Source organism: Macrobrachium rosenbergii, chromosome 25 (genome assembly GCF_040412425.1).
Source record: "Macrobrachium rosenbergii isolate ZJJX-2024 chromosome 25, ASM4041242v1, whole genome shotgun sequence".
Taxonomy (NCBI): domain Eukaryota; kingdom Metazoa; phylum Arthropoda; class Malacostraca; order Decapoda; family Palaemonidae; genus Macrobrachium; species Macrobrachium rosenbergii.
The window spans coordinates 44,152,370-44,171,643 of record NC_089765.1 but is presented as its reverse complement, the minus strand read 5'-3'; the positions used below and the strand labels follow the sequence as shown (position 1 = coordinate 44,171,643).

The window sequence follows — 19,274 nt, the reverse complement described above, 5'->3', positions numbered from 1 at the left end:
TTCTTGTTTTTTTTAAGAAGATGGGTAAATTATAAAAATAAAAAAAGACACATATTGATAAGCATTAAAGATCAGAAATTATAATATTACAATTCACTATACGTGTGATACTGTCTGAACAAACGCCCAATATATTTGCTAGTTATGGAACTGAGTGAATGTTGCGATAATAGTAACGATTTATGTTATCTTCATATTATGAGTATAGTGAAATTCCCATTAAATTCGTGGCATTAAAAGTCTCTGAATGGTGATATATGCAACATAATTAATTATTAAGATGATACAAGACTGGAATGGGGAAAACGTACATACTACAAGTTAAACGAAAGCTACATTCAAATAAAAAAAGGAAATAAATGCATTTCTATGAAGAAATATATCTTTTTATGTCTTTCCCATCTGAAAGTGTTCCACCCCTTAAAGAAATCAAATTTTCAGTAGATTATCATGGCTATATTGTTTCATCTTTAAGTTCCTAGGTAATATTAGTGTTTATTCCAGAAGAATATCTGAAGCAATCATCTTCATCACCACCGCTACACTTAAGTACGTACTTCTAGTTTCATTTACCAGCTTTTAATGCAGCGAGATCCCAAAAAATCCATTTCAGCATCCTCTCTGTTTTCTCCAACTTCTGTTCTTCCAACATATGATTAGTGAGATGTCTATTCCAACACGTACATTTCAGGAATATATTCCTGGGCATCGAAAGGTTTGCAAAAGGTTCATTCCAGTAACTAAAAATCAGTATTAAACATTTAGTCGCCTGATTGTGTTTCAAAGACATGCAATGATCTTTTATTCCTTTTAACCCCAACTCGAATTGTTTTATAGTAGCATTAGACAGAAATATACCATTAAAAGAAGGCTGACGTTACACTTGACTGTGCTACAGTCCCTCGCAAAACTCCCCCAAAGAAGAATTCTAACATTATTATGGACAAAATCCATACTTTTCTGGCCAACGTAACTTCTGTACAAGTGGCCTGCTTAGTACAGTACTGGTTTCTCAAGAGGAGTAATGATCTAAATTTGACATCCTTCAGGGGAAAATCAAGGACAGTACCACTTCAAAGTTTCATGCGAGGGTAATAGGTATGCGGGGCTACTGTTATTCATAATACGAAAATTAGCTATTCTCTTAAAATTAAGAACTTCAGGTTCTTTTATCCGTCAGCATTGTAATCAAGAAGAGGCAGTAGATCTTAAGCTTTTGTGTTGCCCCAGGTACTTGTTAAGTAGAATGTCAAGCAAGCCCTATAAAACGGTAATTGATTCAGTCCCTAACATTTTTTTCGTAAAACATTTGAGACAACGATATCAAGGAAAAATATACACATTTAACGGTCCCGTATCTCTAAAAAGTACAGACTTTGTGGCGAGATTGTTTACAATATTCAGCAAAGGGTTCTAGAAATGAAAACCAAGAAGAAACGTGAAAACGCAATTGAGTATATATAAAAAAAGAGACTAAAAATCGCGACATGTTACTGTGGTAGCTCTGAAGTTTCTTACAAAATTGAAGAAGAAAACGTATTTCTCGTTACCGTATTGAAAATACGTATCCTGTACCTGAGATAAAATTACTTGTTCATTTGTTGATAAACGGTAGTTTTGGTAGTAACTGACATCTTTTGCTTGAATAAATAGAAAATATTTTATTAAGGACAGATGTGATTCATGACGGATCAAAAAGTGTCAAATTAGAGGATTCTTCTTCTTCTTCTTTTAACGTGCTTTAAGCACGATGCCTTCTTTTGAAGGACGTTTTGATTTGGCTTTCGGGTTGACCGTAGTCTCGATCGGCTGCCCTGCCTGACATCGCTTAGACCCCGGTATCTATGGTACATGTATCATACCAGACCCAACGCCCTTTCTCCCAGCAGCGAGAAGTTGTTGCGCGGTTAGGACTAGAGTTCGAGACGTGTGAGATGTTTGTTATGGTTTTAGATGTTTGTTATGGTTTTAGAAGACGTTGGAGTGGCTTTGTTTTGTGTGTGTATTTAGTCTGTAACACCCATTTGCTTTTTAAGCAAACCTATCCGTTGATTACATACATAATCCCGGGGTGTCTACACGGATAGCAAAGTGTCTGTCAAATTAGGGGATTAAAGCAACAAAACTTTCAAGGTCAAACGTCACAACATCCAAGATTAACTGAAACTGGATGAATGTCGCATCGTTTCCTTAAGAAGTCACAAATGCAAATAGGCTGGAGTGGCCATGGAGCGTGTGAGATTCCTGCAACGCCTGAAATGTAACTTGATTCAGGTAGTGTATGCTAAACGTGAATAATTTTTTGATAGTCTATCTCTAGGGAAGAAGTAGCCTAGGCTTACGCCTTTTTATTGCATCCTACAGGCTAATCGTGTAAATGAGTACAAATGTTAGCCTGTTCTTTGATATTTAGAGTGCCGCGTAGAACTAAGTATTAGCTCCGCACGCACTTCAGGGAACGGTTCCGCGCAAAGGAAAGTCATTAGGGAGCCATATGTTCAAGAAGGGATTGGCTAACAAAATCTATTATAAAAGGAACCCTAACCTAACCGGTCCTGGTCGTTTCGGCCGTAAATAACTTCAGGCTGTAACATCTAAAACAATGTAAGACGTTATGTTTATGGTATTTACCATTATTATTTCATGTTTTACATACATCCCCAAGGGGCTGGTACTAAACACGGCGCCCATTTTGCACGTAAACGTGCTTACGGCCGAAACGACCTGAATGCAACCTAACCTAGTACGCCATGTTACTTAGCCCGACCCCCTGGTGGAGGAAACTCCACTTTTTACCTAGAGTTCCCTTTTAACACTGCTCATGGTCAATAGCAAAAATATAATCAGTTCTGAGGTTAATTACAGTCGAGGGACGGTAACGATAAATTCTTGATAGCCTAAGCAGCTAAAAGGTATTTCTAAGTAATAGATACACGGCAGGTATTTAGCGAGAAATGGCAATTTCTTATAGTATTTTGGATGCTTATTAACAATTTAACGGTAATTTCTGGTGGTCGGCTCTAATTAACCCCAGAAGTCCATCCAACAAGGGGTTTCCATACGCGATCTTCACAAGACAGAGCATGGGTATGTCTATTTCGAATGGTTCGTATCCCGTCTGGCAAGTGCAATACCTTGGGAACTGGTTTTTTCTACACTTTTAGGGCTTCTGACACTGGCGGTGCATTTGTTTACCCATTTGTTTGTTGTTGGCCAAATGGAATGCCCCTTTGCCGTGTTTAGTACTGGCCCGGGCGTGGGGGTTACCCATGCGTTAACAAGTTATTGCACTTGCCGGACGAGATATGAACCGTTTGAAACAGACGTAACCGTGCTCTGTCTTGTGAAGATCGCGTATGGAAACCCCTTGTTGGATGGACTTCAGGGATTAATTACAGGTTATTTATAGCCGACCGCCAAAAATTAACATTAAATTGTTAATAAGCATCCAAAATACTATAAGGAACTGTCATTTCTCGCTAAATACCCACCGTGTACTTATAACTTACTATAGTTCTACCAGCTAAAATACTAGGCATATAGAAAAAGTCTATTTCTAAGGTAATACCCAACACGGAGCTAATACTCGGTTCCACACTTATCAAGAATTCACCGTTATTCTTGTCGCTCGACTGTAATTTACCTCAGAACTGATTATATTTTTGCTATTGCGCAGGGGTAATGTTATAAGAGAACTTTTGGTAAAAAGTAGATTGTTCCGACACAATATACAAACCGTCGGTCCTTTACAATTGGAATTACTTTCAGCGTAGGCTGGAAACGGCTGTTGAACTTTCGAACAAGGTGATTAGGCAGTTAACTACCGTCCGGGAGGCGGGAGTACCGCCTGCCCAGATGTAAAGATTCCAATTTGCTTTCGGCCGTCGTAGAATGCGGACGTTGTTCTTTGCTCTCTGCCTGACTGCCTTCAGCTTTCCCAGTGGGAACTTTCCATACTTTTCTGTAATGAATGTTGATAAGCCTTCTAAACCCTCCTATCCCCAGCGTGTGTGTCCTGGGGTAGGAGGCAAGAGATGTAATACTTTTCGATCTAGCATCGACACGGACCCACATGCCCTCAGCCCCACTTGCAGGGGATGTGTGTGTTTGTGCGACGCTCCTTGTAGTGAGTGTTGTGCCTGGTCTCCCAAGCAATGGAGGAGGTTTGAAGGGAGGAGACGCTACCGTCGGAAGCCCGCCAAGGAATCGTCCAAGGGTAACACGCCCCCGACAACTCCATTGGTGGCTAATCCATTGGGATCGTTTCTCCCTCCCGGCAAACTTCCCCTGCTTGCTCCCTCTCCTTCAGGTTGTAGGGGCTTTCTCTTTATAGTACACAATTGGGGCAGTATGACGGGAACAGTTTTGAAGGTTATTAAATTAAACTCTGATTTTCCTGAACCTAATTTATTTCCATAATAGTACAGTGGCCTGAAGACCTTCAAGCAGAACCTTATCCTAATTTGATTTACTCTCAATACTTAATCTAACTTATTTCCTACTTACTCTTATACCTAACTTAGCCTAACTAAGTACTAACATGACCCCCAAAAGAACCTTTTAAACCTAACCCTAACTCATCAATCTTAATACTACCACAAGAAACTTACTGTACTTAAATTATTTACAATTCCAAATTAAGGGGATCTCCACCCCCATTACTCAAACTTTACGTAAAGTTCACAGACAGACCTTCTTGGTGGGTGTCCCTGTATTTAATCCTTTATACTGTGTCAACTGTCAGTGAATAATACACAACTGGAATTTGGTGCCACCTGTCTCCTTTTCCTTGAACTTAACACTCAACCCAACATACCCAGTCTTAACTATGGAATCACTATCACCACAACATTATATATTATTGGCAGAGGAAACTATTCATTGGCAGCACCCCTTAAGAAGTCTCCACAACATTAAACCCCAGATTCACTCAGCACACAGAGTTTGTCCCAAAAAAAAAATCACTCAAAATCATAGATATCACTCAGCTTGATGTTGTTGCACAGGGCCTTCAACTTCAATCTCCTAACTGCTGTAGTCCCTAAAGATGGCACTTGTCAGCATCCCTCATCTTCATCATATGATGCCAACAGAAATCTCATTCTACAGTTGAAAGGGAGCTCTACTATCAATCAGTTCGACTGCAATAAAAAAAATACAAAATAAACAAACACTCAGACGAACAACACATTCATAAACAAAACATACACACAACAACACAATGGCAGAAAACACATCATCAAATAAACAACACATGAACAAAAGTAAATCTTATCACACAAACCCAACTTCCAAATACTACCACATTCCCCCTTACTAAAATAAAGGAAATCTTGTTTCCTTTTCTTCAAAATCCCTTTCTTACCACCCATTCATATTCCGGAACTGGACCTTGACTTCAGGTCCATGGCCTCTCATGCACCACCTCTTCTTCACTCACTTCCACTCCAACCACACTAGACTCACCTAGCTTTGGTTTCGGACTACTTACACCAAGCTCATTCAAACTCTGGAGACTTACGTTGGCTCCAACCTCACTCACACCTGACATGGCTGCTATCATCTCTTCCATACTCTCATTTATTTCTTCCACAGTCTCCCTCAAGCTATCCAAAACTCCTCCACCTACACTCTCCAGCACTGCTAACTCTCTCTCACTCACACCCACTCCTACACTCACTCTTTCAACACTTTCACTCAAAGGAAACTCACACACACTATACGTGCCATCTTCCTCACAACTTGGCATTGTTTCCAATTCACCCAACTCTTGCATATCCTTGTCCACATTCCTTGTACTCACCAAGTTCACTCCTTCCACATCCCACTCAAATCCTTCAAAATCAATTACACCCTCATTTCCACTACCCCAAAATAACACTGCAAGGGTATTTTCACTTTCCGTACCTATTGGCTTCTCAAAACCCTCAAAATCAAACAACCCATCTCGAGTACTCTCCGCAAACAACTCAGTAACTGTACCCTCACTCTTTCTACACCTCTTTTTAGGCTTTCTCGTATGTTCCACTAATACTAGCTGTTTATCTCCCCAGTTCACATCTATTTCTTTTCTTTCCTCTTCCCTTTCCTCCCTTAATAACTACCTAATGGGATGCTCTTTTATGTAGTCAGGGGGTTCTCTCCATCTTCTCAGCTGATTATAATGTGCTTGTATTACCCTTACATTACGTTCTTCATTCCTGTCTTCGAGCACATAACTCAATCCATTATACCACACTGTTTTCACTACATACGGACCTTCATACTTCTCACGCATCTTACTTGCTGTCAATCTTCCCTACTCAACAACTTCCTTCAACACCCTATTATCACCCACTCTGAAACTCTCAAACCTTTCATTTGCCTGCCTCCACATGTTCCGCTCATCTTCATTCAAATCCATCCTTGCTCTCACATACCTCTCATAATTCATTACATACTCACTCGGAGGTATGCCAGTGCTTTTATGTACTGACCCATTATACATCGCTACCACTCTTCCTAACAACAAATCCCATTCATTCTCTCTATCAGTCAACATTCGTAACATTTCACTCAGAGTCCTTATGGTTCGTTCCGCCAACCCATTTGCACTCGGCATATATGGAGTTGTTACTACATGCTTGGTACCCCATTTTTTCAACATTTGCTCAAACGGTCTACCAACAAACTCTGGCCCGTTATCACTCAACATCCTTGCCGGCTTCCTTACACACGCAGGCAACAAGACCATACTGACCACTCTTGCAACATTCTCACTAGTTATAATCTTCACAGCTGCACAACTTACAAATTTACTCTTATGATCTACCATAACAACCACTCCTACGTTTCCTCTTGCAGTTACTGGCAACGCCACACAATCAATCGCCATTAACTCAAACGGTTCTTTCAACTTCAAAACAGGTGGGCTAGCATACACTCTCTGATACTTTCCTTTCTGACATTCTTCACATGTGACTGCCACATCTGTACAAATCTTCCTCAAATACGGGGAAAACATCTGCTCTTTCATACATTCGATCAGCTTAAACTTCCCCATATGTCCATATTTCTCATGGACTAAAATGCACATCCTCACTGCTCCACTCATCGAGAACACTGGAACATACATCAACTCTCCCATCTTCTCTCTCGAAAAATACACCACTCCTTCACACAGCTCAAATCTCTCAGCATACCGCATCCATTTACTCAACAACAAATGCCATCTTCTTCCAGGTACTCCCTCTCTAATACATCTCCTCAACTCACTCACCACAAAACACTTCCGCTACATCTCCTCAATGTCCTCCGCTGTCAACAGTTCATTCTCACTCTTGTCCAACTCCACTACATCCTCCTCCTCACTCAGACTCCTATCAATCATTCCCACAAACCTGGCATATTCATTCACCACCTCACTTTGAATCTTCCCTATTACAACCTCGTATTTCAACAGAACTCCTGTTCCAACATCCAATACCAACCCATTCTTCCTCAAGAAATCTATCCCAAACAAGAAACAACATGGCATCTGCTCTTCTCCCAGCACTACAAAACAAGCTTCCACCTCAAACTCTCCCAACCTTACCTTCAACCTCACTTCCTCCCATCCAACTGATCTTCCTGCTATACCTCTTATTGACACATTCACCACTCTCCTTTTAACATTCCAATCCACTCTCTCAACATCTCTAATCACTCGTGCGTTCACCAACGATATTTGCGCCCCAGTGTCAACCAAACCACAATACTGTCCTCCACTGACATCTACTCCCACAATCATTGCATTTGCTCTCCTGTGTACACACATACACCTGTCTCTTCCACTAACCAAACATCCTTCATTTACTTCCTTACTGTCCTCTTCCACTTCCAACAACCCTGGCGTTCTCTCTTCAATATTTTCCTCCTTCTCATACTTCCTTTCATAGCTCTTTTTCTCCACAACCCAGTTGTAGTGCACCCCACTAACACTGCAGATGCAACTCATGCTCACTCTCTTTCACTCCCTCATGTCGATACACTATAGGTTTCACACCACCAATATGTATGGACACAATCACCTTATACTTCTTACTCACTGCTACCAAAACCTCCTGAAATGGGGCTACTCCAGGACACATCATAGCCCTCAGACTCTTTTGATACCATTCCACATTTGACACTCCCAAACATCCAGGTCTCTTGCAAACTTCTTCGATCACCTCTGCCCTCAGTTCATTCACACTTCCAGGTACCCGCACCTTCAAACCTTCATCTACCAAATCATTCAATCCATACCACAAACTTTCAAACATGGAGTCACCACCCCCCTTACTCTCACGTGCTACTACCAATCCTCTTGGCAGATACTCTGGTCTTATGTCTTTTATCTTCTCTTCTTTCCCTTCCCCAGGTAGTCTAGACATCATGTCTGCAACAATATTTCTTTTACCTGGGATGTACTCAACTACAAAATCAAAATCACTCAAATTCTCTACCGTTCGTGCAGTCCTAGCATCCACTCCTTTCATTCCCTGGAGATACACTAGAGGCTGATGGTCTGTACGTACCACAAACCTCACACTGTACAGAAACGGTCGTAACACTTTCACACAAAACCGCAGGGCAGCCAACTCTCTCTCAATAGCCGAATACTTTCGCTCTGCCGAACTAAATGCCTTACTTACATATGCTATCACTCTATCCCTTTCAACTCCATTCACCCCTTGCTTCTGCATCAAACATCCACCCATTGACACTCCACTGACATCTGTATACACTTCTAGATTACTGGCATCTGCACTATAGTCAGGGTAAGCCAACTCCATATCCTTCACCATTTCCTCTTTCAATTTCTCGAACGCTTCCACCATCCTTTCATCCCACCTCACAACCGTACTCTTCCTACAGCCTGTCCATTCTGACAACGGCTTTGCAATTCCCAAACAATCTTCCACAAACTTCCTTCCAAACTCGATCAATCCCAAAAATCCACGCAATTCTCGCACAGTCCTGGGGTGAGGGAAATTTCTCACTTTTTCTACATTCCGCTTTTCGCACTCCAGACTCACTCACCTTATGGCCCAAAAACTCCACCTCTTCCATGAACCACTCACACTAACTCACTTTGACTTTCACCCCCACTTCTGACTTCTTCAACACTGCTCGCACCAACCTCTTGTGCTCTTCTACCGTCTGACTCATCACCAAAATGTCATCAAGAAACACCAACACATTCTCGCGGGGAAAACCACTCAGCACAACATTCATTGCTCTCTGGAAGGCAGCTGGGGCATTTGCCAATCCAAAACTGAGATTGCAGAACTGATACTGTTTTTTCGTAGTTGAGAAGGCAGTTATCGGTCTACAGTCCCCCGCCACTGGCATCTGATAATACCCCCTTACCAGATCCATCTTGCTAAACACTTTCATCCTGTGCATACTGTACACACAGTCAGACACCACACACATAGGGAATCTTTCCTTCACTGTCACCTCATTTACTCTCCGATAATCAATACACATTCGCAGGCTCCCATCAGGCTTTCTTACCGGCACAATTGGACTATTCCAAGCACTCTTACTGAGTTCAATCACTCCTTTCTTTTCCAACTCTTCACACTGCTCGTCAATCTCTCACATTACCGGAGCCGGGAAATATTGGGGTCTCTGATAAATTGGTGTTTCATCTGTCAGCTGAATACGGAACTCCGGCAATCTAGCTGTCCCAAAGTCCTCATCCCCTTGACTCAACACACTCTTTCTCTCCCATAACAACTCATACACCCTGCTCTTTCTCTTTCTCATTCAACTTTTCATTCAACCTTACCTTTTCCCTAAGCTTTTTCTTACTCCACTCTTCTGTCCTTTCCCCTTCGGCCATCACATCATACCCCTTAACGTGCTTACTATCACTCAAATCGACTACACTTCTCAAACTTCCCAATCTATCATCAAGATGTATGCCTCTCCACCTTTTCTTTTTCACATTCCCACACACCTGTACACACCTTTGGGTCCTTTATATCCATAATCCCATCAAACACATGTACCGACCCGCCTTATCTCATAACACATGAGCTACCGTCCAACATAAACATTTCTCCTAAACTCTCTGCGCCAATTCCAACATTAGTCCTCCACCCTACTTTCACACTCCACACACTTCCCGAATCCCTTGGCAATTGTACATCCTCCATCGCATGCACCTCCACTCCAGACCAATCTTCAAACTTACTTGTCCATCCTCCTCCACATACAACTTCACACTGGTTTCACTCCCCATTCGTATTTCTATCATTTCTTGTTCTGGGTACACCTTTACCCTGTTTTTCTTCAAAAATGCATACCCCAGCAACATATCATATTTCTCATTCACTCTGTCCACAGCGTAAAAATCCTCCTCCTCCAGCCTTACTCCTGCAACTGCAACTGACTCAACAAACCTTGCACACACCCTTACTTCCAATCCTCCAATCCCTGTCACATATCCAGCACATTCCTGCTTCTGTGTTATGCTTTCTTTTATTTTCTCATATGCTTCTCTGAAAACCACATTTCCACTACAACCAGTATCAATCAATGCTTTCATTACCACTCCACCACATTCTACCCTGACACACAAACAACGATCTACTCGTTCCCCAAAACAGACACTCCAACTCACAAACCCTTCTCTTACATGCAATACATCTATCCCTTCCATACCAGAGGGCTCACCACGGTAAACCCCCTTCACACTTAGTTTCCCTGAGGTTGGGATTTGGTACGGCAGACTTCTTTCACATGACCCTCCATTCCACATCCTTCACACTTACTCCAAGGGTTCTTACATGTTCTGGCAAAATGCCCACTCATTCCACAGTTTCCACAGCGACTTCCATTTACTCCTACTCTCTTTCCACTCTGGCAGTCTCTCACTCGATGCCCTATCTTTCCACAGCCGAAACACTTCAACTCTTTCGCTTGTGGGCAATCCCTCATTACATGCCCTCTCTTTCCACAGTCGAAACACTCACCATTGGCCCATCTGCAATCCACTTTCACATGACCAGTCCTTCTACACCTGTAACACACCTCACTACTACTCATTCCCATTCGACATCCCTTCACATTTCCATTTACTCTACTCACACTTCCTTTCATTCTCTTCACCTGTTTGATCACTCTAGCTTTCATGGACTCATACCCAGGTTCACCCTCACACATACTCCTATAACACATCTTCAGCCGCCCATCCAAGAACTTTCCCAGCCGCTTCGTCCACACATTTTCATTCTCTCCATACTTTTGCCAACAATACCTTTCATACTCATCAAAAAACTCATACACATCTCTTCCCTTCCCGATGTTAAACTTTTCTATGCGGGGAACCTCCCTCAGGAACATTGTTTTGGCCTCTTTTTCTTCCACCTCACTCAAACCTTCACTACTACTACTGCTACTAGCACTTTCATTCTTCTTCAATTCCTCTTTCCTCACACCTCTCCCTTTTCGTGTTCTCTTCATGTTTCCTGTTATGTTCTTACCTTTCTCTTCCTCATCACTTTCATTCACCTCACTCATACTGTCCTCTACCATGGCAAGTATTCCCTTACTCTTACTTGACAACTCCTTTCCTTTCTTATGGAATTTCTCCTTTGCACTTTTTACCTCATCGTTCTCACTTCCCTTCCCAATGTCAGGCCCACTCTTAGCCATTTCAGCTATCTTCTTCTCCATTGCCTCCAGTCTTGCGACCAATTTACTTTCCCTTACCTGGGCTTTCTCATCTATCGCCTCCATTCTTGTAACCAATCTACTTTCCCTTGCCTGTGCTTCCTCTAGCTTATCCTGCAGGCTGATCATCATGCACGTCAGCCTATCCAACCTCTGCATCCAACCTTGCTCCCCTTCACCTGACCCAACACCTTCCAAACCTGCTCCCTCTGCCATCTCCAATTATGCACCCCACTCTTACTTTACTATCAAAGAGCCCCACGTTGGGCGTCAAATTACTATGTAGGGGCTTTCTCTTTATAGTACACAATTGGGGCAGTATGATGGGAACAGTTTTAAAGGTTATTAAATTAAACTCTGATTTTCCTGAACCTAATATATTTCCTTAATATTGCAGTGGCCTGAAGACCTTCAAGCAGAACCTTATCCTAATTTTATTTACTCTCAATACTTAGTCTAACTTATTTCCTACTTACTCTTATACCTAACTTAGCCTAACTTAGTACTAACATGACCCCCAAAAGAACCTTTTAAACCTAACCCTAACTCATCAATCTTAATACTACCAAAAGAAACTTACTGTACTTAAATTATTTACAATTCCAAATTAAGGGGATCTCCACCCCTATTACTCAAACTTTACGTGAAGTTCACAAACAGACCTTCTTGGTGGGTGTCCCTGTATTTAATCCTTTATATTGTGTCAACTGTCAGTGAATAATACACAACTGGATTTTGGTGCCACCTGTCTCCTTTTCCTTGAACTTAACACTCAACCAAACATACCCAGTCTTAACTATGGAATCACTATCACCACAACATTCTATATTATTGGCAGAGGAAACTATTCATTGGCAGCACCCCTTGTCTCCACAACATTAAACCCCAGATTCACTCAGCACACAGAGTTTGTCCAAAAAAAAAAAATCACTCAAAGTCATAGATACCACTCAGCTTGATGTTGTTGCACAGGGCCTTCAACTTCAATCTCCTAACCACTGTAGTCCCTAAAGATGGCACTTGTCAGCATCCCTCATCTTCATCATATGATGCCAACAGAAATCTCATTCTACAGTTGAAAGGGAGCTCCACTATCAATCAGTTCGACTGCAATAAAAAAAAGACAAAATAAACAAACACTCAGACGAACAACACATTCATAAACAAAGCATGCACACAACAACACAATGGCAGAAAACACATCATCAGATAAACAACACATGAACAAAAGTAAATCTTATCACACAAACCCAACTTCCAAATACTACCACAGGGTGATGACTCCCCCTCCCCTTCCTCATTCGTTTCATCGGGTGTGGAAGGGCGTGGGGGAGCAGTTGCTCAGGACACCCTCTCTCTGGGGTCTCTCCTTGCTCCGGGTGCAAAATTTTCCTCCCGGAGCAAGTGGAGGCTTCCCATTTTGACTCGACTATACCCTCAGGCTTGGGGGTGGAAGCGCCTTTTATGGACCAGGTATCTGACTTGTCCTCTGCCTGGCTGCACCTGGGTCTACCTGGCGTTCCGTCACTGGAGGGCCTGGTGTCCCACTTATCTGGCGCTCCAGTGACAACCCACTCAGCTACCGCTTCCACCACCACGACTGTCACTGTGTCGGCGTTCGGGAAGCTGCCTGTGATGGTGGCCTCGCATCTGGACACCCAGGTTTCGGCTGCCCCTGCCACACACCATCCCATGCCGCTGCCCCCTGGGTTCCTGGCCCCATTATCTCGCCCTGGCCCTTCTTACATGGTGACGTCGTCGGTGATGTATGTAACAATGCCTGCTCCAGTTGCTGACCCTGGCTCGTTTATGACCATGGTCCTGGCTCCTCGCTTCCCAGTCTCTCGGCCAGGCCTGGCTGCTCAAACGCCACCTGTGCCTCCGACCCTGGCTTCTCACCTGGATATTCCTGGCTGCTGCGTGAGTGTATCTGCCCCGGCAATTGCTGGCCCGAGCACTGTCTCCGCTGCCCAGTTTGCGCTTGCTGCTGTAGCCCCCCTGGTTGCTCCTGTGCCTTCAGCTGCTCCTGAGTGATTTGAGGACCTGACCTCGATCCTGAGGAAGATGGTGAAGAAGAAATAAAAAAAGAGATCGCGAAAGGTGTCTTCGTCTTCGTCGTTGTCGTCTTCATCTGCTACCTCTTCTTCCTCCAAGGCTCCCCAGACAAAGAAGAAGAAGCCTGCCTCTCACCCCCAAGAAGTCTCCCACTGAGACCTCTAAGGGACTGCATCCTTCCACAGGGAAGGCAGTGAGATATCTCGCTGGCTTTTCCTGATCCACGGATCAGGGAACTGCTGCGCTGACCCCCGGGTCAGTCATATTGGGAGCCAAGGGCATGCAGACCAAGGTCCACACTGCCCTACTGCGCTGAAGAAGTCTGCTTCTAAGGCCAGCAGATCCACGTCAGACACTCACTCGCGAGTCATTCCAAGTACCCGGGTTTCCAAGGAGACCTTAGTACCCCAGTCTAGTATGGGAGAAACCTCTCTCCGTACAGACTCGGGCGTGGCGCGAGAGAAAGAGTCTGGGCATGCAGGTGCCCCTACTCTTCCTGTTGGTACTCCCTTGAGTACCAAGCCAGGTTCCCGGGAAGGTGCACCAGTCCCTCGAGTCCGGACACCTGGAGAAGCAGAGAAGAGGTCCCCTACTCAGTGTTCCCGAGAGGTTTCGGCCTCGAAGAATACTGGGGCGCGTCTAGAGGACAGCGCAAGCTCGCGCCAGCCAGCTGCTCGCTCGACTCCTCCAAGTCCTCTGCGTGGCCAGCCGGGCTCAGGGGAGGCGAGCGCGCAGTTCAACTTGCGCAAGCCGCTCCGCTTTCCTCAGGAGACTGCTTCGCCCAGGCGAAAGCGCTCTCCTCGACCCTGGCTGCCGTCACCACCTCGGGTTGGTGACCACTCCCGGCCCACTGCCCCTGTTGGTTCTGACAGGAAGGCCAGTGGGAGTGCCCGATCCTCCTCGCCTGTCCCCTCTACCTCCTGGGCTCCTTCCAGGGGGGGCGAGTCGGACAGGAAGAACTCTGGCGAGTTGTCTCCCCAGAGTTCTACCTCGGGGGCGTACGTGCCTGGCTCAGTCCTTGGTTCAGCCATGTCTTATGCCCGCGTGGTGCAGGAAGGATCACGGGGGTCTGCCGAGGTTCTCCCTCCTGCAGGGAGAGTAGATCAGGAGGACTGCATTCTGGAAAGACTTGAGGGTCCCTTCCCCAGGATGCGGACACCCCCGAGATACAGAGGACGTTTGCTGAGGTTATTGCACTGATTCGTCAGCACAGCGACCTCGGGGAAGGGACCACGGCCTCGTCTGTGGATCATCCGTCGCGCCTCAAATAATACTGATGACCCAAGAAGGAACCCAAGGTTTTCGGTGGGGCTGCCGTGGTCCACACTTGCCAAGGGGGCACTCGATCAAGTGAATAGTCTTCTGTCTTAGCAGGACAATTCTCTCCAATCAAACCACTTGGACAAGCTTCTTCCCCCCTCCTCTGCCTCGCCAGAAGTGCTTCTATGCTCCGTCAGAGAGGGCATTGCCACCTAAGCAGGTTAACCCAGACCTGGTTCGTCTAGATCCGGGTCTTATGTTGCAGCAACTTGCTGCAGAGAGTATCTCCCTCTCTCAGCAGGAAGCCGCAACCCTGGAAGCCACCGCCATGGCGACCCTCCAGGCAGTCTCCTGGCTGGATCTGTGGTCTTTCACAGTATCCAAGGTGGTTGCTTCCTCGGGTGCTATCGTATCCGGGAACGACTCTGCCTTCGGGAGACTGTGCCAATCTGGAGGTAGGGCCATTTCCTACCTCGCCCACCAGACAGCAAACCTGTGGTCTAACCTGGTCTTGAAGCGAAGGGACGCCATTCTTTCTCGCTTCTCCAGGTCTGTGGGGCCCGAGTCAGCAATTTTCTACGGAATGGACTGTTGCTGGACTCCACCTGTCTCTTCCCTAGAGAGTTGGTGGATGTTGTGGTGGACAAGCACCAGGCCAATGACAGTGACTGGCTTGTCCACCAGGCAGTGGCCAAGAACTCCGGGTCTTTGCGTTCCACTGCAGCCAGGCCCTCGGGTCAGGCTAGCAATTCCTCGGCCCCTAAGAAGTCCCAGTCTTCGAAGGGGTCCCGTGGAAACACCCAGCCTCTTCTTCCTCTAGAAAGGGTGGGTCTTCCCGCCCCATTCAGCCTGCTTTCCAATCTGGAAAAGGGGGCAAGGGGAAGAAGAAGGGGAAACGCTAGGGGCGGTGTTCCCCCCCAAATGCTGCCGAAGGTGGGGGAGTTGCCTGTCGAGCCATTGGGCAACATGGCAGCGACACGAAGCTGAGACCTGGATAGTGGATGTCCTACCCTTCGAGTCTTGGCCTCCCCTCACCTACTCTTTGGTCCGTCTCTGCACTTATGTCCAAGGAACTCCGAAGGACTCCGCACTACAGCAAAAGTGCAAGCCATGCTGAGCAAGGGTGGTGTGGAAGTCGTGTCGGACCAGTCTCCAGGCTTTTACAGCTGTGTCTTCCTCGTAGAGAAAGCCACAGGGGGATGGAGACCAGTCGTAGACCTTTCTCCCCTGAACCGATTCATTCACCAGACTCGGTTCACGATGGAAACAGTGCGATCCGTGCTTGCTTCCATCAGGGAGAACGACTTCATGCTTACGGTGAACTTGAAGGTTGCGTATTTCCAAATACCCATTCATCCATCCTCTCGCAAGTACCTCCACTTTATCCTCGGGGAAACGGTCTTCCAATTCAGGGCACTCCCCAGGTGTTCATGAGAGTCTTCCCTCTCGTGTCAGCTTGGGCCCACTCGCACGGGATACATCTATTGAGGTATCTCGACGACTGGCTCGTCCTGGCGAGCTCCCGCTTGCAGTTGCTGTAGGACAGGGATCGACTCCTCCAGTTTTGCTGCGATCTTGCAATCTTGGTGAACTTTGAGAAGTCAGATCTCACCCCCAAGCAGAGGATAAAGTACCTGGGCATGCTGACAGACACGGTAGCAGTGAAAGTCTTTCCCTCGTACACTGGTATCATTAGGTTCAGGCAAGCAGCACAGCTGTTCCTGTCATGACAGGAGCAGCCAGCTCGGCAATGGCAAGTCATCATTGGTCACCTGCCGTCGCTGGAGAAGTTGGTTCCTTATGGGCGTTTGCACCTGCAGTCTCTGCAGTGGAGCCTAAAGGAGTATTGGTTCCAGTCCAAAATCCCCAGTCCTTTCTCATCCCCCTTTCCGAGGAGGTGACAGAGGACCTTTGCTGGTGGATGGACGACAGGAACCTCTTGATAGGAGTATCCCTGTATACCCCCCCTCTGGACATGTTTCTGTTCTCAGACGCATCAACCGAGGGATGGGGCGCACACCTGGAGGAGTTGCTGACTTGGGGAGTGTGGCACCGAGATGACAAGCACCTTCACATCAACATCCTGGGACTGAAGGCAGCCTTCCTGGCTTGCCAAGAGTTCCGGGATCGAGTGATGGGACACTCTGTGGTACTGATGAATGACAATACCATGGTAGTGGCATACGTCAACAAGCAGGGGGGTCTAGTATCCCTCCCGCTCCACCAGTTGATGATGCAGGTGCACTAGTGGGCCGTGGCCCACTCAGTAGAGCTGTCACCCAGGTACATTCCAGTCAAGAGGAATGTCGTGGCAGACTAGCTCAGCCGCCAGAATCAGGTGATCGGAACCGAATGGTCCCTTCACTCGGAAGTCACGGAAAGGTTATTTGACCTGTGGGGGGTGTCCAGTCATCGACCAGTTCGCCACCCGGCACAACAGAAAACTCCAGGTCTTCTGCTCGGTCATGCCAGACCCATGGACTGCTGCGGAGGATGCGTTCCAGCACCCATGAGACAACCTCGACGTTTATGCCTTTCCTCCATTCTGTCTGATTCGCCGAGTGATCAACCAAGTGATGATCACTCTGAATCTCAGAATGATTCTAGTGGCACCCAGCCATTTGGTATCCCGACCTGCTAGCTCTCCTCTCCAAGGCACTGTGAGAGTTCCCCCCATGGCCCAACCTGCTGTGTCAACCCCACGTGGAGTGGTACCACCAGGCAGTGCAGTCCCTGTGTCTTCACGGCTGGAGGTTATCCACCATCTCCTGCGAGTGAGAGGCTTTTTGCGTCGCGGAGCAGTGGAGATGGCAGGGTACCGCAGATGATCCTCCACAGCAGTATACCAGGGGAAGTGGTCTGTCTTCTGTGGTTGGTGTCGTGGACAGGGTATCTCTCTGGTCAGAGCTACTATTCAGCAGGTCGCAGACTTCCTCGTCTTCCTTCGCCGAGAGAAGCTTCTCTCCGTTTCAGCTGTAAAAGGCTACCGCGCCGCACTCGCCCTAGTCTTGCAGCTGAAAGGAGTAGGCATCTCTTCCTCCTTCAAGATTCCCTACTGATGAAAAGCTTCGAAATGTCTTGCCCACCCAGGGACCTCAGGCCCCCTGCGTGGGATGTGACTCTTGTTCTAAGGAGCCTGACTCGTGCACCGTATGAGCCTTTACGAGAGTCACCAGACAGGGATCTGACCCTCAAGACTGTCTTCCTGCTAGCCCTGGCATTGACGAAGAGAGTTGGTGAACTGCACGGACTTTCCTTCGATGTTAAACACTCAAGGAGATGGGGATCAATTTCACTCAATTTCGTCCCAGATTTCGTAGCGAAGACTCAAAATCCTTCGGTCCCTGACACACGGTTTGAGTCCTTCACGGTCCCCTCCCTAGAGGACACTGTAGGTAATGGACAAGACAAGATGGTACTGTGTCCTGTTAGAGTGCTGTGACGCTATCTGAAGAGGACTCGACGTCTCCAGTCTGAGTGTCGATGACTCTTCGTTAGTACTGGCTTAACCAAGAAAGAAGTGTCCAAGAACATGATCTCTTTCTGGCTTCGTGAGACGATAAGGAGAGCGTATTCTGCTGCTGGAGAAAACGACACGGGTACGCTTCGTCCGAGAGCTCATGAAGTCCGCAGCATTGGTCCGTCCCTCGCATTCCGAAAGAACATGTCGGTTATGTGGGTGCTGAAGGCAGGTGTGTGGTCCCAACAGACCACCTTCACCTACTTCTACCTCTGGCATGTTGCTCACAAGTCCTTGGAGACTTTTTCCTTGGGTCCTGTGGTGGCTGCTCAACAAGTTGTGTAGCTTACCTGGCTCCTCTAACATGACAGGTTGCATCTTGCCTAAGATGTATGGTTGTGATAAGGAGAATGAATGTGGAGTGACTGGCATCTCCTCTTTCTCCCCATCCTGGCTCTCTTCCCACGGGTAGGGAGCGAACGTGCCGTTACATGCTGGATCTGGCGGTCGATGCAGGTAAACACCCAACGGGAGCTCCCGTTCTATTTTCCGTTCAGGTTGATAGAAGCAACCTTACTCCTTCCCCTTGCAAGGTGGGGAAGGAGACCAAGACAATAAGACAAACCCAATGCTTGTGATTGCCTTTATGTCATCCAAGTTCTTCCTAGCCTACTGTGCATGAACTGACGATTCCTCTTTCATACAAAGGGACCCAGAAGTCTGACAATTGATCCCGCGTGCGTTTCTTACAACCCGATCATTTTGTCAGAGGCAGTTTTCCCTTCCTCGCTCTATCGACCAGGAAGGGAAGACA

The 19,274-nt window shown here is 46.3% G+C and overlaps 1 protein-coding gene across 1 annotated transcript in view; it reads left to right on the top strand.

Annotated features, from left to right (window-relative positions):
- Positions 1 to 1,743: 1,743 nt before the first annotated feature.
- LOC136852621 (uncharacterized) overlaps positions 1,744 to 19,274 on the top strand; it is a 55,037-nt gene continuing 37,506 nt past the window's right edge. Inside the window, exon 1 of the mRNA XM_067127538.1 lies at positions 1,744 to 2,274. Within this exon, the coding sequence (XP_066983639.1) occupies positions 2,227 to 2,274 (48 nt within the window). The 5' untranslated portion in view covers positions 1,744 to 2,226. The remainder of the gene's footprint in view (positions 2,275 to 19,274) is intronic.